The 24,610-nt window shown below is 37.3% G+C and overlaps 1 protein-coding gene across 1 annotated transcript; it reads right to left on the reverse strand.

Annotated features, from left to right (window-relative positions):
* Positions 1-368: 368 nt before the first annotated feature.
* LOC127838280 (cytochrome P450 2C31-like) lies at positions 369-24,610 on the reverse strand. The gene is made up of 8 exons (XM_052365959.1): positions 24,559-24,610; positions 23,463-23,698; positions 11,943-12,155; positions 5,167-5,305; positions 4,260-4,361; positions 3,844-4,007; positions 3,401-3,528; positions 369-591 (listed from the first exon to the last, which is right to left on the reverse strand). The coding sequence occupies exons 1-8, from the start codon at positions 24,608-24,610 to the stop codon at positions 369-371; spliced, it is 1,257 nt and encodes a 418-aa protein (XP_052221919.1).

Genomic DNA, 24,610 nt, shown 5'->3' on the forward strand with positions numbered 1-24,610 from the left:
GACAATTGCCAATGGAAGCGGGAGCCCTGTTATTACTAATTCAGTCACAGTAAAACATGCAGTTGAAGTAAGAAAATACCAAATTCAGTGCCTTGTGAGCAATTTAACCGAAACAAGCAGACAACATAGCGATCAAAAAGACGCCATTATGTACTAGTAATCAACGTCCTACCAATATTTGCCGCTGGATAAAGAAAAAAGTACACAGACGCTTTTTTGATGTCATATTGTGCCACAAAACATTCTACAATTAATCATTATGAACTTAAATGTCGAATAATTCTGTCTGAAAAAGATTTGAAAAAAAGTTTGCTTTAGATCTAAATATAATCAAACACTCTGTAGAAAGAACTTCATACATAATTGTTCTAAATAATAATGTTCTCCCTTGACAAGAAGCGACATTCAAACTGCGGTTCCGTCATCGGATACGCTTTGCTATAGAGCCGGGGATCAGCTGGAGGCAAGTTGCTGTTTTTAGGGGGAACCACTTGCACGCGCTGCATCAGTGACGTCATCGTGACGAATATTCTGGAGCGCGCGAAATCCTGCCCGGGGCACTCCCTTTTACCGACGCTGAACGGGATTACACTGAAAAATAGGTGAACACTTTACACTATGTACTTAGGGTGCTGGATCAACGGGGTTCACATGGGGTTTAAACACGACTGGACAGAATGTAAACAATTTATGTTTGCAAATATCATAAGTTATTGAAATACATTTGCAAAAATCTTTAGTGCATAAAAGACAGCTTTTCTTGGAGTCGATATGTTAAGAGTTATGAATTAATCCTTCAATGCGTCTTAAATCGTTGCCAAAATTTCACGTTGGGTATTGAATACAACATAGGCGCTCGATGGCAATGTTTTTTATGTTTATTTTATTATTATTATTTTTTTGTTACCCGTTGTTTATTATAATGCATACAAATACTAAATCAATAAGAATCTTCCGACGAAACGTCTTCTTAAAAAAAAGATAGTTCGACTATGTACATAGCTATGTACATATTCGAACTTTTTTTTTAAGAAGACGTTTTGTCGAAAGATGTTTATTGATTGAGTATGTGTATGCATTATAATACATAACGGGTAACTAAACAAATAAAAATAAAAATAAATTAAAAAAAATATTGCCATCGAGCGCCTATTGAATACAAGTGTACATGAATGCTTTACACATCAACTTTTTGCAAAAACACAGGCTTATTTAATAAAGTAATTCTGGTGTATATCACATTGTCATAAGCAGCATAAATGAATGTCTTTAATGCAATAGTTGAAATTCTTAAGAACAATTGTTTTTAAAAGTTATCTGAAAAAAAAATCACGTACAGGTGTGTTTATATCCCTTAACGTTTAAATGGGAAACTAAGAAATTCACGTGATACTGTACCCTGGTACTATATATGTATATTCGCAGTTACTGACACAATAATTATTTAAACTCATTTTTGTTATTCCACTGAATCTGAAGTAATACAAAAGTCTTCAATAGAATTGTGTCTAAAACACGGATGTCCCACTATTCCCACCACGTCTCCCACGAAAATTGACCCATAGTATTTTTACATTGAATTTTAATTTAACAATAGTCAGAGGTCGACCTTTAAACCGATGCATAAAGCCTGCTTTTTCTGACTGATTGTTTACCGAAGACATCTTATCTTAATGTCCAAGAGTGCAATCATGTCCACATAACATAAACCTTTCTTTCCATGTGCGCTTCATTACTCTGCAAACCTCGGTCGTTTTTCTTATGTGTATGTTTTATAACGCGTGCTGTACATAATATATAAATATTACATGTCTGACAGGGTGACAGTAAATTTGTCAACTTGAGGAAATACTGTCAACCGAGGCGAAGCCAAGGTTGACAGTATTTTTCCGAAAGTTGACAAATTTACTGTCACCCTGTCAGACATGTAATATTTATTTTATTATACCGAACAAACTATTCAAACAGGAGCAATTTATATGAATCATAAACAATTTAAATATTCAATAATTGCATTTAATTTCAGCAATGAACAACAATTAATATATTGAGTGGTTCAGCACCCAATTGTATAAACGCTGGTTAAAGTTACCGCTCAGTAACTTTCAAACCTTGGTAAGTTTGCAATTATTCAGGTTTAGTAACCTTCAAAGTAACTCGATTGTATAAACACGATATACCGCTACGTAACCTCACAGCGCAAAGTTGAATTTAACCACCGGCATAGAGATGTGTAAAGTAAAAGATGGTAAAAATAGCACCACACTGGATTTCGGAATGTGCCATTTTGTACACGGGTATCATCCACTAACTTATCCGTTGTGTAATGGCATGTTTTCCATTCGTTGTGTATATATAATTATATTATTTTCGTGTACAATAAGAGCATAAACTATAGACAAATAAAACATTGTGCAAGTTTAAACATATGTTTGTATGCAGAAATCTGCAAATGCAACCAAGTTTACAAACGGCTATTATTTCATAAACTGCTCCGGTTCATTTGAACAGCAAGAATGTAGAGTACATGACGTAGCGTGTGACGAGGAAGAAAGTTTATCGTGTTCATAAACTCATTTGAATATAGTAATACTGTAATAGGATGGCATAAGGGTCTTAATTTTATTATGCTAAACTAATTATTAAAGACCCTTGATGTACAATCGTCAATCATTGACTTAAATGGATTATTTATGGATTTTAAAGGTAAGATACTATTTCAAACGTGTTTTGCTTTTTGTTTGTACTTTTGTCGTTCCCTGTTCTTGGAGAAATGATTTTAACATAGGCGTCATTGATGCATCGGATCACACACGGCATACCCATAACAGAATATTAAAAACACGTTCTGTGCGTCCTTAAATTTGTCGTCCAAAATCGGAAAACGTTTATACTAAATTGATTTTTTTTATGACTCCAGTCAATGCTAAAATAATGGCATTTATCTATTGTACAGCACAGTTTCAGCAATCGATATATAAATTATCCAAATAAAACGGAAATGCAAAACTGCGTACTGCGCATGCGCAAATGGGACAGTTTATTTTTAGAACATTTCGCACGTGGTTGCTATGGCAGCGGGATACAGTATTTTTTGGCCAGTAATTTTTTTCCCGCTGGTGGCACGTGATTACCAAGGTAGCGGGAGACAGTATTTTTTGGACAGTAAATTTATTCCCGCTGGGTCTGACAGTATTTCTATGTCACGATGGCCTATGGGAGTTTAGCATTGTGAATAAAAGTGAGGTATAATAAAATAATATATCATAGGGGAGTTAACTCCCCTGTATAAAGAGCTGAAATCATGACTGCAGCCAAGAGAAGAAATTTGAGATCAGTTTTTAACGTGTCGTTTATAATTTTATGTATATGTTTATTAAAGCCACCGGAACAGCCTTACTTCTGCATCAGTGTGTGGTCGGACGGAAGTAGTTCCCCAGCCTCGTTTAGGAATCGTTCTGGACGGTATTCCCAGGGGTCTCCCCAGGTAACCTCGTCGTGGTGCACTGCGTACAAATTCGGGAATATCTGGAAAATAAATGGATCCATTGAAATACATGTCATTTATTGTAAATCATCTATTTCTGAGTCACAAACTTTGGAAACGCAGGGCAATTACGGTATAAGAGACATAAAAAGCGGCATTATTTCATTAGTTAAGAAGTGAATTAGACAGCATGTACAAATTTACCTTCATATGCGTGACATTATATAATATATTATATACTGTTTGACGTGAACATGTTATCAGCGTTGTTTTTTTAAACAAAACTGCTTCGGTTGGCCTAAGGATCTTTGAGAATAAGGCCCATGTCTCAGTGTCTACCGCGAGACAGTACGTACCACCGAGCCGGCTTCTATCAGGTAACCGTCCAGTTCGACGTTCTTCTGGCACAGATGCGGTATAGCGAGCGGCGTCTGTGACCCATAGCGCCAGATCTCCAACATCACCGCCTGCGTGAATGGCATCCACTTCCGGTCTTCGGGGCACGGGAAACGCTCCGTACCTGACACCATTTTACGTTTTATGAGTTTTGAAAGCTAGATTTTTAGTTGTTTAAGGTTTTTATTGAGAAAACTAGTATCACAATTGCTGCAACTTAGCCGTTTACCAACCCAACTGTACTGGTATACTAGTATACACAATGAACTCACGAAAGATATTTTATCGGTTCCTATTACATGCGGATTGATGATGCTGCAGCAGTTTGATTTTGACAATTTTAACAATGAATAGTTATTATGCTACTTCGCAGTACCTATAATTGTGTCAACCTCCGCTTTTAGCCTGGTCTGAACTTCCGGATGGTGGCACATGAGCAACAGGAAGAGGCGGAGCGTCTTCAAAATCTCGGTCATACCTGTAAAAGGGTGGGCGTGGCAAGTTAATCACGTAGCGCTAATGGCTTGATAAAAACTGACGATTCATTTTACAGGACCGACAATATTGACGTCAAAGATTTATCGTCTTAAATATCACTGTTATGTTTGTAAGAGAGTTGGCAGAGTTTCAGTCAAGTCATGTGGTATTTTTTTTTATAAACAGATTGACAGCATTGTAGGATCGACAATTTTGGAAACGAAAGGCGTTGTCTTCAACATCTCAACCAAGCCTGTATTAAGGCGAGTCGCGAAGTTCCAGAATTGCAACAATTTAGTGAACATTTCGCAATTTACGTTACATAAATGACCAAGAACGAATTAAAAAAAATCATCAAAGAATAGCGACACTAGTCCATACTTTTGAACCATTTGAGTCGTGTTCTAAGAAAACTGGGCATAATGCATGTGCGTAAAGTGTCGTCCCAGGTTAGCCTGTGCAGTCCGCACAGGCTAACCAGGGACGACACTTTCCGCTTTTATAGTATTTTAAATTTCAAAGAAGTCCCTCCTTACCGAAAATCTAGTTTAGGCGGAAAGTGTCGTCCCTGATTAGCCTGTGCGGACTGCACAGGCTAATCTGGGACGACACTTTACGCACATGCTTTAAACCCCATTTTCACAGAACAAGACTCTACACATCTCAATGGTATCAAAATGCTAAATTCATATCCCGTTTCATGTTTCAATGTTTTCAAAAAGATACATTGTCTCTCAATGACGAGTTTTCATTTTTTAATCTAGACTATTCTGAAAACCATGAGGCTGGCGTCTCTCGTCACATACCAGCAGCGAGTGTGTCAAAGATGAGGCCCTTGATGTGTTCGTCAGTTAGCCAGGAGTTACCGGTCTTGGTGAGCTCTTCCAGTTGATTCAGGATACAGACGTCCACAAGGCCCCGGATGTTCCCTGGTCTGTAGCTCGTCTGAAGCCGCATGATACACAAACAAAGAGAGAATAATGTTGACGGCTCTGTCAAACATTAAATCCATCATTCATTAGTATAAATTGCTCGCTTTTCTTGTCTTTCTTAGAAGAATCGAAACGACGTTGGCAATTTATTCAAATTGGGCGTCATTCTCCGTGCAGTTACTGCACTAATGAAATGGGGAAGAATGCAATTTATTTCTTATTATAACAACGTCATGTGTTTAAACGCTGCTATCTTTTATACTACAGTAGCCACAACGGGCTCTCATTTGCAGACGTAAGCGTCTCGTTTCTCATTCGGTTTCATCTTCGGCAAAAGGGCAAACGTTTAAATCGCGCACAAAACGGCGGCATTTCTATATTGACGAATGAACAGCAACGTCGTTAAGATTCGCGGAATACATTAACGTCACTTGAAACTTGTTGATGAAAAAGTAATAAGGTTATGAATATTTATTAGTTCATTTGCATACGTAATGGTTTCATCGGAACAGGTCAGGTAACCGGATTATCCAACCAGAATGCAGCGTCAATGCAAAAACTTAAGAATTGAATAGCATTTTTCTGCATTTCATCGGTGTATGAACTGTCGGGAAAATTACGCCTAATTTGCATAAACGCCGACGGCGTTTATGCATAAATTAGTTGTATTTTTACCGACAGTTCATACACCGATGAATGCTGAAAAATGCTATTCAGTTCTTATAATTACAACACAAAATGATCATCTCCGTGAAATTGGTATATCGTTGAAGTCCGCGCAAACAATATAACGTCATTTCGCTATTGACCAATAAAAAACAACGCGCAAGTTTCGCGCAAAACATAACGTCATTTTGGCAACTTGTTTATGACCAGAAAGTAGCACCATGAATATTCATGTTTAAATTTGCATACGAAGTGGGTTCATCGGAAAATGAAAAACAGGTCTCGTGAACAAATTATCCAATCAGAATGCAGCATTTATATGAAAGCAACAGAAGTTGTTATTATTGTCATTAAAGAATGCAAAACAGTAGACTCCACTATTCTTAAAAAAAACGCAACACAGTGAAACGAAATGAATAAAACAGATCTGTCGACGTTACAACGTCTGAATTCTCTGCACTTTAATTCAAGGGACAAAAATTAGTCTATTACATATTGATAATTTTTCATTAGCAACAGTGGTCAGTTGTTACGTAAAAAGATTGTTCTAAGAAAAATTAAGAATGATTGAAGAAATGTCCAGAGGAATAAGAGAAAAAAATACCACACTTTTCAAAACGGTTTCTGGCTGCCGCGATTATATTGCCAGATGGAGCTCGGGATGTAAAAGCGATCATATTATTGAATAATGTGCACAATGTAATAATACCAGAGACGACGGGAAACTGCATCTGGCTTCTTGCTTGTGTTCTAGAAATTGTTCATATTAAGTATTTTGAAAAAGACGGACATTCGGTACTGACTCATATAAATGGGTAGTCTGGTGAAATTTTGTTTGTAAAAAATCGTTATTATCATATGAGCCGCGTTCTGAGAAAACTGGGCCTTATGCATGTGCGTAAAGTGTCGTCCCAGATTAGCCTGTGCAGTCCGCACAGGCTAATCAGGGACGACAATTTCCGCCTAAATTGGATTTTTGCTAAGAAGAGACCTCATTTAAACGAAAAATGTCATAAAAGCGGAAAGTGTCGTCCCTGAGTAGCCTGTGCGGACTACACAAGCTAATCTGGGACGACACTTTACGCACATGCATTATGCCCAGTTTTCTCAGAACACGACTCATGTGTCATGTTGATAGTTCTTGTTCCTTAAGTAACGCTCTTGCAATATTTATCTCGCTCAGCGGAAAGCTTCTCTTTAGACATGCACATTTACTATATAAAACATGAAACATGATTTGCCAAATGTTTCAGCACTTAAATTTTCTAAAACTTCTTAAATAATACTATTTTATATTACACATTAAAGGGCGCTGGTCACCGTTTTTAAAATGATATATACATTTTTACACAATTACGTTTATCTGAACATAAAGGAAGAATCAAATACACGCCGACCATGCGTATACTTCGATAACGGATGGCACTTAGATATAAGAGAACAACAAAAGCCAGGCACGAGAGGCGAGTTATACGGCTCTTTTGCATTAATCTTCTGTTCATTGGGTTTTCAGACACGGAACATTGTTTGGCAGTTTAATCGTTATGGTATTGCGTAAAGCGAAGAAAGAATATCGCGGGAATACGGTTGATCGTACAAAAACCCCGATAAATATGCACAAAAAATAGCATGAGCAGAATGATCAGTACATACTAGAATACTTTTCGAATAAAATATCAAAATGTCTACTAAAGTTACAATATATATATAAATGTATAATTTACTGGCGTATTTGAAGAAATTCAAATGTTTAAAGCGTCGAGTGCCACATTTTCACAGACACATCTTTAGCCGATCATCTCGATGACAGTGGCACTTCTGTTCCCGACTACACGACAGATATAAAACGCTATTTAAGTCAACCAGATGTTCGTTGTTTAATATTGTATTAGTTACCAGGTAAGAATTAACAAAGTCTGAAAATTAAAAAAGAAACACAAAAATGTGCTTCATTGTTCCCATACCTTAGAAATACGAGCATGATTTTGTTTAAACGTGGCATATTCAATTGAGACAAGACATCTTGGGGATTAAAATCTGAACATTTTAGAGTGGTTTCAATTCATTTTTCTTATATCAATTGTTACGTTTAAGCTTATATACATTTCTCTCGATGTCAGCTTCTTTAGTACTACACCTGGCCTCTCGCCTGTCTATATCATATCAAAGTATGTTAAAAGTCTCCTTTATCCAACTTCATCGTATACTGTGTTAAAAACCAATTTTAAGAAAATAAATTTAAAAAAAAGGGGGAACTTATATTTCGAACGTGGCTTTGTTGTTTTGTTTTGTTGTTGTTTTTTTTTGTTATCGATGTGACATCCGTTATCGAAGTATCTTCATTGGCAGCGTGAAATAATATGGCGAACTTGGAAATAATCACTTTGCCCAAACGAAATTGCAGAAAACCAGCCAACATTAAATACTTCATCAAAATGGAATGTGTCAGATAATGAACTAGAATCGCGTCGACTTCAAACCAGGTATTAACTAATACGCGTGTGATGTTCATCATATTATTCGTATAAACATCTAGCATCTGCCAAACTCACCTTTCATGAAGAACTTCTATGGCATTAATGATAAGCGCTCAATTTACTTATAACTCGTACAGAGAGAGGATTCTTGCGAAAACATCACAGGCAAACATTCGGAAACTTCCGTCCAACATATTTGATATTGTTTACGTTCGGAGTTAACGTGTATATTCAAGAAGGGACGTTTGTTTATAAAGCGGAGAACCAATTTCTGCTTCTACTTTACTGTTTATTATCAGAAAGATTCGCATTTATTGAGCCAGATGCAAACATGTTTAGCCAAGGTCTACACATATATTCATTTTGGTTTAACATTTCCCTAGATTTATTTAGATATAGATCGTCGATTGGAAGAAAAAAACAGAATGTTGGGCGAGCAGATTTAACCATAATACAATAGCATTATTTGAAGCCTTTTTTGTCATTCAAGAAACGCATTCAATATTCTGTGCCCTGGTTCTAGTATTTAAATATTCGTCAAACTCGTCAGTTCAAATAAAACACCGAACAGCAAACAACGTGTTACCTTATGCAGTATAAATGATGTGCACGCTCAAGTTTAAAATCAAAATACTGGTAACAATTGGAATTGAACTGCAAACATTTCAAACTATTGAGAATCTTGCAACGCAAGCATACACAAACTAAGATTCTTGTTAAACTTCGGAAATAAAACAGTTAACTTATATTTTCTGCACACGCGATACTGATTGTAAAGATGACGGCGTCCATATGTCGCTCTATATCTCGACGTTACGCGCCACGAAATTTCTTAGTGGGATCACACAATTACAACTCCTTCCACGAAAATTCGTTGCGAGAGGATTCGATATATAAAGCAAATGTTAATACGAAATTATTAACAACTTTCTAAATGATATTGCAGGAAAGTGTGGGGCATTTGAAAATTAAACATACATGATATAGGGTCTTAAGCGAAAAATACCTTTCTCCGGATCGACATCGCCATCTTGAATATCAGTTTATCACCCCCAGTGTGGTATAGTTTGAATGCAAAACAGAGGCTAAGATCTCTAAGGCGAATGAAACGAAACTTTGAACACTAAGAAACGTGGAGTATTAACAGTTTATACAACCTTGTCAAATATTTACCGAAATTGCAAAGTGATGAATTTATTGGTACCACGTGTCAATCAACACAACAGGCATGAGCAATAAAAATGCTCAAAGAAACCGCGTATTGGCCTTCAATCTTAAGTCGATTCCTTCGCGGGCCCGACGTCGGGTAAAATTTAAGACTGAAAATTAATCCGGACGCCGCCCGATGCTGCAAAATGAGCCGGTGACCGTGCGATCAACGACCGGGCGCCAGCCTAATGAGCGGAAAATACGTCGTCCGCTGATCGGACGGTGATCGGTCTCCATTTGTGACTGAAGAATTTGACTGGGTCACTCATCGGACGACGGACGGCTCCGAAGACAGTCTTCCCGATGCCTGGAGATCGGACACATCGGCCGGCGACCAGGTTATTTATGACTGGGGCATACGTGATTAATGACTGAGGCATAGGCGAGATGTCAATTTTGAGAGTTCTGTTGTCGATATATTTTGTGACACAACGAGGATAGCTTACATAAAATAAAAAATACAAAACTCATTGTATGAGCACGGGTGGCCGAGTGGTCTTAGCGTTAGACTTTTACTCCAGGGGTCAGTGGTTCGAGTCCAGTTGAGGGTTACTTTTTTCTTTCTTTAATTTTATTCTTGTTTTTTTACCAAAGCTTTTTAGATCCAATGTTTTCATTTATTAATATAAGGCATATACTGACAAACTTCAATATCTTCCAAAACCTGTGAAAAGTTTCCTATAATATTAAAACCGTATTTTGAAAATTAACTGTCAACTAACAGTGTGTCCATAGCACATGTCTGCCAGTGTGATGGATCCATCTGCTTAAACATATTCTCCGGGTAGTGTCGGCGGGTCAAAATTTAATGCCCGAAGAAATTAGGAATGTGTCGGATCACGTTTTAATGCAATTATATAAATATAACTACAATGTACTTTCATTTTTTTTGTAACATATTTATGCGCATAACATATTCCACTGTTTGTCAAGTAAAATATGAAAAATGGCACATATTCTATTAACTCAATTTCTTTATGACTGAAAAACTGAAATACCTACAGTTATTTATTGGGTATACTCTACATTGTTGACCTTTAAAAGCAGCTGTAAGTAGTGGATGTCTGACAAGAATGCCCTTATTTGAATATCATGCAAACATGACGCTTCAAGTAAACATAAAGTTTCTGTCACTTTGAGACAAGCTAAAATAACTTTTATTGCTAGCTTTAACTGCCGTTTCAACTTTAAAGTGCATATATTTACCGGTAATATAAAAGTTCATTTTTAGCTGTGGCAATTTTTTGATTTTGATAGGATCCGTCAACTTATTTATTAAGATTTGGAATAGAAACACAGCTTTAAATCATAAAGAATATAATTTTACAGCACTTGTGTCACTTATCTACACTTAAGTGTATGTTCTTTCACTTCGTATCAAACAATCCGAACCGGTATTGTTTGCATTGTGTTTTACCCGGCTCCGCTCTTCTCTCCCACACTTAACAAAAGAGGCATGAAAAGACCATCGTGATAAATGACAATGCAGCTAGACCGGGCCTCATCATCAACAGCTGAAATGGTGAAGTGTTCAAGACCAACGCGTCCAACGGCACACCATTACAGCCCAAGGCGAGTTGCTAGAGCAGGTAAACTGCTTCCCCTATATCAGAAGCATCCCCGATAACAATTATGGAACGGGGGCAGACATCAGAACGAACATATAAGAGCACGCGCAACTTCCGTCTGAACAAAATATTGGAATCAAGCGCTATAGCATCACGACCAAGATTAAGCTCTTTACAACTATCGTGAAGCAAAAAAAATACTCTCTCATGAAGCAGAGACCTTTCAGAACCATGTCCACCAATCATAATATAATCGAGGTCTTTACCAATACCTTCCTCGTGAAGATCCTCAAGATCCGCTGGCCAGAAAAAAATCGCCAACGAGCAATAAAAGATAAGAATCATAAGACATCCTCCAGAGACGTTGTCTATGGCAAGGCCAAACCCTTTTTAAGCCTGCATTCAATACGACAATGCAATCTCTCACCTGGAACCCCATATGAACACGAAGAGAGGGCGGCCAAGAAACTCCTGGCCCATGACTTAAATGCAGATGCTAAACAGATAGGCAATACGTGTGTGTGTGTGTGTGGGGGGGGGGCTACTCGAAAGAATCGCAAAACAAAAAACGAGGCGAATGTATGTAGCTGGTCGAGAGCCTTTGTCCCAAACGGGACCACATGCAAAGATAGGACTAAATAATTTCTTCAAAATATTTGTACCGAACAGGAGACTGAGCGGATTAATCGTATAAAAAATAAACACAGCAACGACTGGAGTTCATGGGTACCTTTTGGTCTTCATAGAATCGTTTTGCCACTTTGTCGCGAGCCGTGATCGTCTGTCGATAGATGCTACCATAGTAACCTGGTAAACGCCGTAAGAACGGAAACGTTCGCAACGCGCCATCTACCGAGGGGTCAATAAGTACGAATAGGAGGTCAATGAATTCCCAAAAAACATCTCTGTCGCGGTCACTTTTTTCCAACGTTTCTCCAATAAGCTGAAACGAAGACAAATATGCGTTATTTACAATATCACAGGGGTAATCACGTGATAGTCAATATGGCGACGTCCATTCCGAGGCATGTATTTTTCGCCGTTGTATACCCTATATTACTTGTATTTTTTTTATGCCGCTCACTTTCCATCCATACAAGCAATACAGTTTCTAGCGTTTATTTCGTATTCATAATTATTCGATCTATACCTCGACTTTACTCGCTGCAAAATATCTTAAGCGGGACGACCTAATAACAGCTACACTAAGAACAGTGGCAGGGAGTTAAGAAGAGATATAAAGCGAATTTTAATACAAAGTATGTTATAATCACCATTTTACTGATATAGCTGGAAAGTGATCGTCATTTTAAAATTACACAAAATAATGAGGGGCGAAAAGTAACTATCTCGGCATGGACATCGCCACCTTGACAATCACTTGATTACCGCCTCTGAATATAGATATTTCCGCTTAAAGAAACTTGTTGAAAATTTGGAAATATGATTATTTAAAAAGTCAAATATTCCTTTTTACATGAAATTCAGACAAGCTAAATAACACTACTGACCCAAACTCACTGTCGAAATATCGGTTCGTTGATGGATATTTCAAATCGGTTAACTTGAATATGGCATCCCATAATGCTTTCTATTGTCTGAATGGTCCAGTGTTCGCGCTTCAGATTTTATTTCGAAACCACCGTCCCGGGTTCGACTCACGGTGGAAGTTGAATATTGATATCACACTTTTTTCCATATTATACTTTTTTAGACTGAACCGAAGTTTGTAAATTTGTTATCAAGTATATTTGATGTCATTTACAATACAATTATCTGTGTACTCTTTCATGTTCATATTGCACTATGTTAATGGATTTTTGCATGTTCATATTGCACTATGTTAATGGATATTGCACTATGTTAATGGACTGTTAATGTCTTTCATGTTCATATTGTACTATGTTAATGGACTTTTAATGTCTTTCATGTTCATATTGCACTATGTTAATGGACTGTTAATGTCTTTCATGTTCATATTGCACTATGTTAATGGACTGTTAATGTCTCTTTAATTTATGTTAAACATTTTTGTACTTTTATCTATGTGTCATTTAAATAAAACCACAAGATGCGGATAGAGAAAAAAATCGTTCAACTAACATAATTATCATGATTACTCGTTTAAGTCCAACGTTCAACTCACAACTAATGTATTTGTATTTTTAGGTTAGCAAGGAACCTATACCACGCTGCTAATGCAGATACTTGGATAACGGATGGCACTTCGATAACAGAGAAAAACAAAAGCGACCCGCGAAATATAAGTTCCTCGTGTTTTTTTTTTAAATATACTGATATAAGTTTTTGAGACACAGTACATGGCTGAGTTGACAAATATGGTATATCCTACTTGAAATGAGTTGATTTATATTGTTACTATTTAACCAATGTGTATGCTATCCCAGCATGAAGATTAATTACTGTGCTTAAAAAGCTGAAAATGGTATAATGTTCAATGAAATATGTACGAAGAAAGAGCATGCTTTAGAGGTATACCACCTTGTTTTAGACACATTGATAACGGACACGTCGGAAAATGGATTATTTTAACAAATCTGGCACCCTGATATGCTGTTGACCGGCGCGAGTATCTGTGTAGTACCAAAGAAGCAAACGCTGAGAGGAGTACCAATAAGCTTCAGCGTTAACATTAAGAACAATTAATTGAATCTTAACGCTATAATTTTAATTTTAATATGCCACAAAAAACAAAATCATGGTAATATTCCAAATGGATAAGAAAAATGAAGCAACTTTTCGATGATTTTTTTAAATTTACGTCAGTCCAGAAATTGTTAATTATTATCTGCTTTCTATAACAATATGCAGCAGCGAATTTTGCATTTCTGGTTCAATAAAAAATGTGTATAATATTTATTAAAAAGTGTCGGGTTAACCGGAACAGAAGTGTAATTGAGATGATAGGCTAACGAAATATCCACGAAAATGTGGCATCCGACTCTTTTAAATTTGAAAAATTCTCAAATACGTCTGTAAACTAAAAATTTAAGATGTTGTAACATTAATAGACATATAGATCTTTTAATTCGAAAAGTAAACACGTTCTTGATATATTTCTACGGATTTTTATTTAGTTGAAATGTGTACTTATCATCCACTTCAAACTGATTTTCGATGGAATTGTATGGTCTTTTTTAACCATTATCAACCGTTTTTTCGAGAATTTCTTTCTTCGCAATAGGAAGTGCTATACCATTAATCGACCAAACAATGCTCTGTGTCCGATAACGCAATGAACAGAAAATAAATGCTGAAGAGCTTACCTCTCACGCGTGGCTTTTGTTGTTCTCTGCACTGTTATCGAAGAGCTATCCGTTATCAAAGTATCCGCATTACCGGCGTGTATACAAAGACTTGTTTGTATCTGTCCCTGGGTGAGTTAACGAGGAAAACAGCATGCTGTTAAGTGTTTAGTGACGCATACTAACCACGTGTCTGTCCGAGTGCGTACGAAGCAACAACACCGAACCCAACACAGAGGCGCCTATAATTTGTACTAAAGGGGCCTTTTCACGTTTGGTAAATTGACAAAATTACAAAAAGTTGTTTCAGATTCGCAAACTTTTGTTGTCGTGATAATAATTGTGTGAAAACTGTAAAACGGAACATTTAGCATGCTCTAAAATATCCATTATAAGAATCTTTTGACGATTTAAAAACCTGACAATTATATCGCGTTGCAATGCGAAACGATTGAATAAAATTGAAAGTTCTGTTGATGTTGTTATATTTTGTGACACTACAAGAATGTTCTACATAAAGTTTAAAATACAGCAACCATGGTATGAGCACGGATGGCCGAGTGGTATAAGTGATTAACTTTTACTCCAGGGATCAGTGGTTCGAGCCCAGTTCTTGTTTTTACTAGAGCCTTTTAGATCCAATGTTTAAATTCATCAATGTAAAGCATTTAATGACAAACTTTAATACATGCTAAAATATGTCAAATGGACCCTTTAACAAAACGATGTTATAAATTGCGGAATAGCAAACTTTCCTGCCCTATCGATGTTATATAATGCGGAATAGCAAACGTTCCTGCCCTATCGATGTTTTATAATGCGGAATAGCAAGCTTTCCTGCCCTATCGATGTTATATAATGCGGAATAGCAAACGTTCCTGCCCTATCGATGTTATATAATGCGGAATAGCAAGCGTTCCTGCACTATCGATGTTATATAATGCGGAATAGCAAGCGTTCCTGCCCTATCGATGTTATATAATGTGGAATAGCAAGCTTTCCTGCACTATCGATGTTATATAATGCGGAATAGCAAACGTTACTGCCCTAGCGATGTCTAATATGCAAGATGTTAAGCATAACATAACGGCTAGGCTTCTTAACATATAACGGTGTTATACAGGTTAGTAAGATTATTGTTATAGTCAGATCGAGCCACGCTCTCGCCCAATACTAATTAAATGACCCTGTATCACTCTCGCCCAATACTAATTAAGTGACCCTGTATCACTCTCGCCCAATACTAATTAAGTGACCCTGTATCATACCGTACGAGGCTAGTTCTAAAACGCTAACTAACAATGTAGCTTCATAATTTGCCTTATTTAAGAAAAAGTAATAGAATCAGTCGATATTGTATTGACAGATACGCAGTTCCATTTAAATTGTTTTTGAAAATGTACCGGGTCCGATGCCCTTCTCAAAAGTTTAAAAGCCACAATAGAATGGTTGGAATTATTAAATGGTTATATTGTAAGTTATAAAGGCATCAACTGTATATTTGATAATAACTACTCATGCTTTTCAAGAACTATTCAGACAATAGACAATCCCAGAAATTGATAACTCCCGGATTACCGCCCCTGAATACTCGCGTGCGCCTCCTAAACGGTACTGAAGAAAAAAATAGGAACATATATGTTTGTATAGGTCCCTGAACAAAACAAGAAGGCGAAACGATTTTATCGAATATGTTTGAAGATTTAAAAAGGTTCTGTTAACGATCTGAAAATCAAATAATAGTTCGTGTTTTTTCAAGATCAGTTAATACGTAATTAGTAGAAATAAGGTTCATCTGCATTCATTTAAGAGTAATAAAACTCAGCATGAACAGGGCCCTTTTTGTAAAGGTCCCTGGCAAGAATAAGGTATTGATTGTCATTTATCATGTTGTTTAAAGGCGACACGTGATATGTTATCTTAATTACGGTATCTACACATGTGCAGACATGTGGTGTCACGGGCATACCCATAAACGCTTTTAATACACACTTGGAACATTTCAATAAAAAAGTATGCCATGTTCTGACATCTTACACAGTTTGCAAATGGATAGCTCCGATACTTGTTCAGTTAGAATCACAAAATTTATATCCGGCTAGTGATTTTTGTATTAGCTTGAGAGCGATTTTTAAATAAAAGAAATTGCTAAAAAGCACACTAGTTTTAAACTCAACCAGATACATACATTTAGTTAAAAAAAGTTGAAATCTTACAGAGGTTAGCTAATAAATATTTCCGGACCAATTTTAGAATCACAAACTTCATTTTGGCTATACATTTTATATTACCTTTAAAATGACACTTACAAAGGAAGTATTAATAACGAAATTGGAAAATGTTTAGACAATCACTATTCAATAAAAAAGTCGGCCTCTGTCTGTAATCTTACACGGTTTCTTATTGAGTATCTCCGGAATTATATAAGTACGGCATTTTATAAGAAATAATACAGGCTAAAACAAAGGCAGATATCTACTTTTCAATAAATTTGTCTACCTCGGTCTGAAATCTTTCAAAGTTTCGCCAATTCATATTTTTGGCACTATTTACGCAAAGACCACAACGTTTACTTCAGACTTTAGATATTTCTATAAACTTTATAATTTTCATTCAATAATTTTATTCCATAAGGAAATCATTAAATTTTATACAAAGGCATTACTGAAAGGTATGCTTAAAAAAGCAAACTTGGCCTTAAACATTACGTGTTGTCACTGAATATTGTTGCAGAGACACATTTTATAAATCTATCGGGTATATTTCTTATTTAACTTATATTGATAAACGGTGTTTAACAAATCGACACTTGGTTTCATGTTTCAATTGTTTTCAATCCTACTGTGAGAAATCATTAAGTACTGTTTCTTGGAATAAAGCGGGTGTACACTATGATTACGCTGTAATCTGCCAAATTCTTCAGTACCGTCAGGATCAGCGGGTCACGTGATAGCCAGTATGGCGGCGGTCAATTTATCGATTCTGGGATTGTCTAGGTTTCGATAAATCTTATCGAAAAAAGGAATCGATAAATGTTGAATTGTGCTCTTGAAACATCCACAAAATAAAACTTTACACACGGTGGTTCGTCCAACCCCCTTCATGTTTCGGAACTATTTCTTTGGCTTTTACTCGACTGCAAATGTTTACACTTGATAAATATCGGTACAACCAAAGATGCTGTGCACGTTTGTTATTTAAGATTCGTGCCTTTGTTTTGCATTGTCCCTTCATTTTGAAAAGTGCATGTATATACATTTTATTAAATGTATTGATTTAAAATATAAAGTTCAAACATGTACCTGGTAATTAGCGATAGGAATCGTATCCGAAGTCGGTATCCGGATAACCGTATTCGTTATCCAAATATAGCCGGATATACGTATTCTTTTGTAAGTAAAGTAAGAGGCTTTTACCATCATCACAACACTGTGAATACTTTAATTTGCACTGTTTACAGAATAACAAACATTATAACGCATTTTTATGATTATATGTTTTTAAATTATTTTATTTATAAGAACAATATCAAAGTCTCAAAATACGTAATTTCTTTAAAAAAAAAAGAACACATCGTAAAACAAACTCAAACTAAAACAAAAGCATACTACGATATAAACATTCTACATACGTTAAATACATTCAGTTAAGTATTATTATTTTTCGCAAAAGATTGTTAATACAACAGCAATGACAAACACATCTTTATTAATACTCTTAAAAAAAACAGATAAATATTGATTGGCCAATGGAAAAACATTTTTCTGATTGGGCAGAGATATTTTTTCCATACTGTTGCACCCGTCGATTGAAGCTAAGTAGTCATTTGGTGTCAATTAGCGGGACCATAAAACAAACGAAGGAGGCTCAAGTTTGCAATTATGCAACTCGGCCATTATCACCAAGTTGATCGGGAACTGGCAGGGACACTCGCTGAGCAACAACCTGTTAAAGGATTTATGTCAGTCTGTCAACGTTGTCTGGTTTACAGATTAACGGCGAAATATACGATAAGGTACATAGTGTGCATAACAGCAGTGCAAATATCGTTTAAAAAGTACTCGGATGCACTTTTTCAATTCGGATACTTGACCAGTATTCGGATATCCGGATAATCTTTACCATCTCTAAGGGTAATACATGTTAACTACAATAACAAGCCATGGCGAAATCAATCGTTTATTTTGTATGTCCCTGTAAACTTTTTAAGAACTGGGGTATTCCATTTATTGTTCAGTGCATCAAATGCATCAACCACTGAAAATATCTTTAACTCAAGCATCGATCACTTACCCAGAGTACCCATGAATGTTCTGATATTGTTAACAACAAAGGCAGTGTCTGAAGACAGATCATGTTTAATAACGTGTATCTCTCACTTGAACTTTCCTCAGCATCGACGCAGTACTAAAGAATTGTCTGGTAACACAATTTTGCGAGGTTTTATTTATTTAGATTCACCGTTCATACCATTAGGATCGCAAATAAGGGTGCGGTTCAGCCCAAGTACAGTATACCATGCTTTAATCGCTTGATAGGGAACGATGCGAAAATTAATTGATGAACGAATAAGATTAGCGTTTACATTAGCCTTGCTCTGTGAAAAGAGGGTTTAATACATGTTCGTAAAGTGTCGTCCCAAATAAGACTGTGCAGTCCACACAGGATAATCTGGGACGACACTTTCCGCTGTTATTATATTTTTCATTTAAAAAGTATCTTTGAGCAAAAATCTAGTTAAGCGGACAGTGTCGTCCCTGATTCCTTAAAAACTCCTTTTCACAGAGCACGCCCAAATGGGTTTAACATATAGTAGTACATGGTTTAGCAAAACGGCGCTGATATAAGAATGGTCATGTTTATTTAAAACGTACAGCTGTCTGCTTTGTGTTTTGATATGTATCCATATTCCCCATATAACGAGTGAATGTTAAATAATGTAATTTATGGTAGAAACGATTGAATCTCACGATATAAACAAAAAAGCAGATTGCCCCGTAACGTAGACATTAGAAAAAACGTTCATTTTAACTCAAGTTCGTGCACGCGATAATACTAAACACAATAGCGCAGATTTTATTTGAGACTGATTACACTTACATAGCTGGCAGCAATACGTGAACATTATAACTTAGTTTTTTTTATTCTTAAAAATATATTTGTTAAACATTGACTTGGAAGTTAATTTTGTAATGGATTATATAACCTTCAAACAATGTAAACATCAGCTGACTGCATATTTCTACAGTATGTTCATTTAGTTTAATCGCTGTGTAAGATTTGAGTTGTCAGTTTTTGTTGCTTTGGTTACTTATGCATAATAAATTAAATCAACATGACGATATATCGGGTTTATTTCATTGTTTTCAACATTGTACCTAAGTCGCATTATCTTACTGTTATGTCCCCGAATAACAAATTCAATGCACTTAGTGATTTATTTAAATGCTGTTTCTTTCAGAATACATATTTCAACATTCTGATGAATCCATCCGGTTTTGCCTACTTATTCGAACATCAAATGGTACTAGGCAAACCCGTTCAGAACGATAATCGCTTTCAATATGACTGGAAACCAGACTTTGACTCATTTTGCCCTGACGTCTTTTCCTTGTAAAAGTTGTGATTAACGTTTCGAGTAATATTTCAACCCAATTTTTTGCTATTAAAAAATTACGAAGTTCAACATAGCGCGAAATTATTTAGTCCTTTGAATAATAATTTTCGACATATTCGTTTGAAACCACAGCGTGTATAAAAAAATCCATACAACAGGTCATTACTCGGCATTGTCAAGTTTTGGATAAACTTTTTCTTTTGACAAGGCAGGATTTTTTTGCATTTTGTCTTAACAATAATAAATTACAAACGTTTTATGTGGAAATAGTATTCTGTATCTCAGTGTAATCCATTCCATCAAGCATGCTGTGAGTTGATACGTTTAGTAGTGATGCTGAATAGTGTACACGATATGTCTTTGTTTGTCTTTTACCCGGCAGTTGTTGAATGTCATTTTTTGTTAACTAATCAATTGTTGTTGAATTTTTCTATAATGCCAGTCTTAACTTATTCAAATTTTTGTAATCAGCATTACTCTTCAAAGTACTTCACAATAGGTGTATTAAGTTTACATTTAAAAATCGCTTGACAACTGACAGGCTGTGAACTGGAAAGGTTTGTAAAATCGAATTGTTGCTGCATGTCTTTGTACAATCCAACGATTGTACAAGAAAGCCACAATTCTGAAAATCGGTATTGAAATGAACTATTAACTACAAAACTTTATGTTTATCTTGCTTGCATATCTACATGTGCTAGCACTAACGAGAAAGAGAGAAGAAAAGTTAGCTTACCAATATGGAGATCAAATTCTGAAGAAATAATCTCAAATGTAGGTGAGGATTAACATCAATATTCCTTCCACTGATAAAATTTAAATGTAACACCTTGATTTCCGTTTCAAATAGCGTATTGAGTTTTCCGCCTTTATCGAAAACCCGTATGGCGGAAAGTTTATGGAAATCCCGCAGTAAACTCGTTACATAATTCCAGTCTGCTAGCCCGATGTGTTTTCGTCCGTAAAAAATATCCGACGTAGAATTGGTCGGTCTGTCATTGGCAATTTGGCAAGATGGGTTCAGTTCGAACGCTTCGGAAATATATTTAGCAGACGACAATGATATCACTTTAGTTCCGAATATTTGAAATTTTATGATTTTACCGTAAACGTCATGGAATCCTTTTAAATTTTGATGGATATGATCAGAGTCAATTTGGAAACTATTTCCGCAACATAAATATCCCTTAGGTCCTGGCGGAAGTCGCCGATTTCTCTTGTACAGAAATGCGCATGAGAACACGATGAAAACGAAACTCGACGTGCACGTGCATATTATTAAAATGTCTGTCAATGAGATCATTTTGCATTCAGTTACAGAATTAAATGCAATTTAAACGAAAACGCTGTTAACTCGTAGTTAATGATAAACGAGTGTAAACGTTGTTATAACGTCCTCATGCTTCAGTTATTTTAAGCTGCAACCCTTTTCTGACAGACACGAATATCCTCATAAATATAAGTAATCCATTTATTCAACACGACCATGAAAAGCCATTGCACATTCGAATATAATTAACGAGAACAATAAATGCATTCATGTAGCCGGGCACTTAATACGAGTGGCTACCTCTAAAGACTCAGAGTTACTAGAAACTCCATCGCTTCACCACGGATAACAAACTCGGCTGTAACTTGCAGTCCGCATCATCCCATTGGCTATCTATTTTGTTATCCGTTGCGTAGGAATTAATTTCTTTATAACAGATGGTTAGCATTGCAAGAAATATGAGCGATAACAATTAACAAAGATATATAATATTTCCTTTCTTTGGTTTTGGTTGGTAGATTATCAGTTTTATCAATGAGGTAAACTTTTGCAAATGTTTTTGCGCGCAGTTTTTAGGCGCATCGTACCGACATCAATTACGGGATGTTGTGCCAGTTTTCGTGATCTTATTTCCCATTTTTGCGGTATCGTTAAAGGGGCATTTTCACAGATTTTGGCATGTATTGAAATTGATAAATGTTAACATCGGATCTAAAAAGCTCTAGTAAAAAAATCTAGAATAAAATTGAAGAAAGAAAAAAAAGTAACCCTCATCGGGGCTCGCACACTGACCGCTGGAGCCCTGGAGTAAAGTCTTCCGCTTAGAACACTCGGCCATCGGTGCTCATACCATGCGATTTGTATTTTATACTGCAATCGTCGTAGTATCACAAAATATAACGACAACAACAGAACTCTCCAAATTATTCAATCGTTTCGCGTTGCAACACTTTATTATTTTCAGGTATTTTAATAGTCAATAGATGCACATAATTGATATTTTAAAGCATGGTAAATTTTCAGTATAACTATTTCCTCACAAATATCATAACTACAACGAAAATTTGCGAATCTGAAACATTCTTTTTTAATTTTGTCAATTAAGCAAAACGTGAAAAGGCCCCTTTAAAATAACGATTTCCTGCTACAGTTTGAAGCAATGCTCACGTTTACAACATGTTAAAAGGAAAATTATATAAACAATCTAAATATTTGTAAATTGGATTTTGGACCGATGAGATAATGGACTGTCGAGGAAATGGAGTAGAGAGATATTGAACTGGGCGATACTGGACTGGTGAGATATTGGACTTGAGAGATAATGGACTGCAAGATACTGGACTGACGAGGTAATGGACTGGCAGACATTGGCTATGAATGTTGTAGGTCACTTAAAATTAATCAGTATGTTCTACCACCAAAAAACTTTGGAAATATAAAAACGGTTATACGAAATGATTTTCGTTGTTGGATCGCATACAAAAGAAACCGCGACCCTTAAAACCTAAAATGAAATGTGTGGTACGTGAGATAGGCCGCTGTTTTCTGTCAGCCCCACCTACACATTTTGTGGTACGTGAGATAGGCCGCTGTTTTTTGTCAGTCCCGCACCCACAGTTTGTGGTATTTGAGATAGGCCGCTGTATGCTGTCAGTCCCCCACCCAGAATTTGTAGTGAGTGAGATAGTCCGCTGTATTCTATCAGTCCCCCACCCACAGTTTGTGGTACGTGAGATAGCCCGCTGTATTTTGTCAGTCCCCCATCTACAGTTTGTGGTACGTAAGACAGGCCGCTGTATTCTGTCAGTCCGCACCCACATTTTGTGGTACGTGAGATAGGCCGCTGTTATCTGTCAGTCCCCCCCCCCCCCCACACACACAGTTTGTGGTACGTGAGATAGGCCGCTGTATTCTGTCAGTCCCCCACCCACAATTTGTGATCGTGAGATAGGCCGCTGTATTCTGTCAGCCCCCCCCCCCCCCGCATACACAGTTTGTGGAACGTGAGATAGGCCGCTGTTTTCTGTCAGCCCCCCCACCCTTCGCAGTTTGTGGTACGTGAGGTAGGCCGCTGTATTCTGTCAGTCCTCCACCCACAGTTTCTGGTACGTGAGATAGGCCGCTGTATTCTGTCAGTTCCCCATCCGCTGTTTGTGGCACGTGAGATAACCCGTTGAATTCTGTCAGTCCCCCACCCACAGTTTGTGGTACTTGAGAAAGGCCGCTGTATTCTGTCAGCCCCCGACCCACAGTTTGTGGTACGTGAGAAAGCCCGCTGTTTTCTGTCAGTTCCCCCCCCTCCCTACGCAGTTTGTGGTACGTGAGGTAGGCCGCTGTAATCTGTCAGTCCTCCACCCACAGTTTGTGGTACGTGAGATAAGCCGCTGTATTCTGTCAGCCCCTCCCCCCCACCTACGCAGTTTGTGGCACGTGAGATAGCCCGCTGTATTCTGTGTCAGTCCCCCAACAACAGTTTTTGGTACATGAGATAGGCGGCTGTATTCTGTCAGTCCCCCACCCACAGTTTGTGGTACATGAGATAGTCCGCTGTATTCTGTCAGTCCCCACCCACAGTTTGTGGTACGTGAGATAGCCCGCTGTATTCTGTAAGTCCCCCACCCACAGTTAGTGGTAGGTGGGATAAGCCGCTGTATTCTGTCAGTCCCCCACCCACAGTTTGTGGTAGGTGAGATAGGCCGCTGTATTCTGTCAGCCTCACCCCTACGCAGTTTGTGGTACGTGAGATAGGCCGCTGTATTCTGTCAGTCCCCCACCCACAGTGTGTGGCACGTGAGATAGCCCGCTGTATTCTGTCAGTCCCCCACCTACAGTTTGTGGTACGTGAGATAAGCAGCTGTATTCTGTCAGCCCCCCACCCCCTACACAGTTTGTGGCACGTGAGATAGCCCGCTGTATTCTGTAAGTCCCCCACCCACAGATAGTGGTAGGTGGGATAAGCCGCTGTATTCTGTCAGTCCCCCACCCACAGTTTGTGGTAGGTGAGATAGGCCGCTGTATTCTGTCAGCCTCACCCCTACGCAGTTTGTGGTACGTGAGATAGGCCGCTGTATTCTGTCAGTCCCCCACCCACAGTTTGTGGCACGTGAGATAGCCCGCTGTATTCTGTCAGTCCCCCACCTACAGTTTGTGGTAGGTGAGATAGGCCGCTGTATTTGGTCAGTCCCCCACCCACAGTTTGTGGTACGTGAGATAGCCCGCTGTATTCTGTCAGTCCCCACCCACAT

Source organism: Dreissena polymorpha, chromosome 1, assembly GCF_020536995.1.
Source record: "Dreissena polymorpha isolate Duluth1 chromosome 1, UMN_Dpol_1.0, whole genome shotgun sequence".
Taxonomy (NCBI): Eukaryota; Metazoa; Mollusca; class Bivalvia; order Myida; family Dreissenidae; genus Dreissena; species Dreissena polymorpha.

Excerpts from the sequence above, each read along its gene's own strand:
- LOC127838280 (XM_052365959.1), bottom strand. The coding sequence starts at position 24,610 with ATGTGGGTGGGGACTGACAGAATACAGCGGGCTATCTCACGTACCACA. Across the intron at positions 23,699-24,558 it reads TATCTCACGTACCACAAACT|CGGCCTACCTCACGTACCAC; the intron begins GTGGGTGGGGGA and ends GACAGATTACAG. Across the intron at positions 4,362-5,166 it reads CTTTGACACACTCGCTGCTG|GTATGACCGAGATTTTGAAG; the intron begins GTATGTGACGAG and ends ACCCTTTTACAG.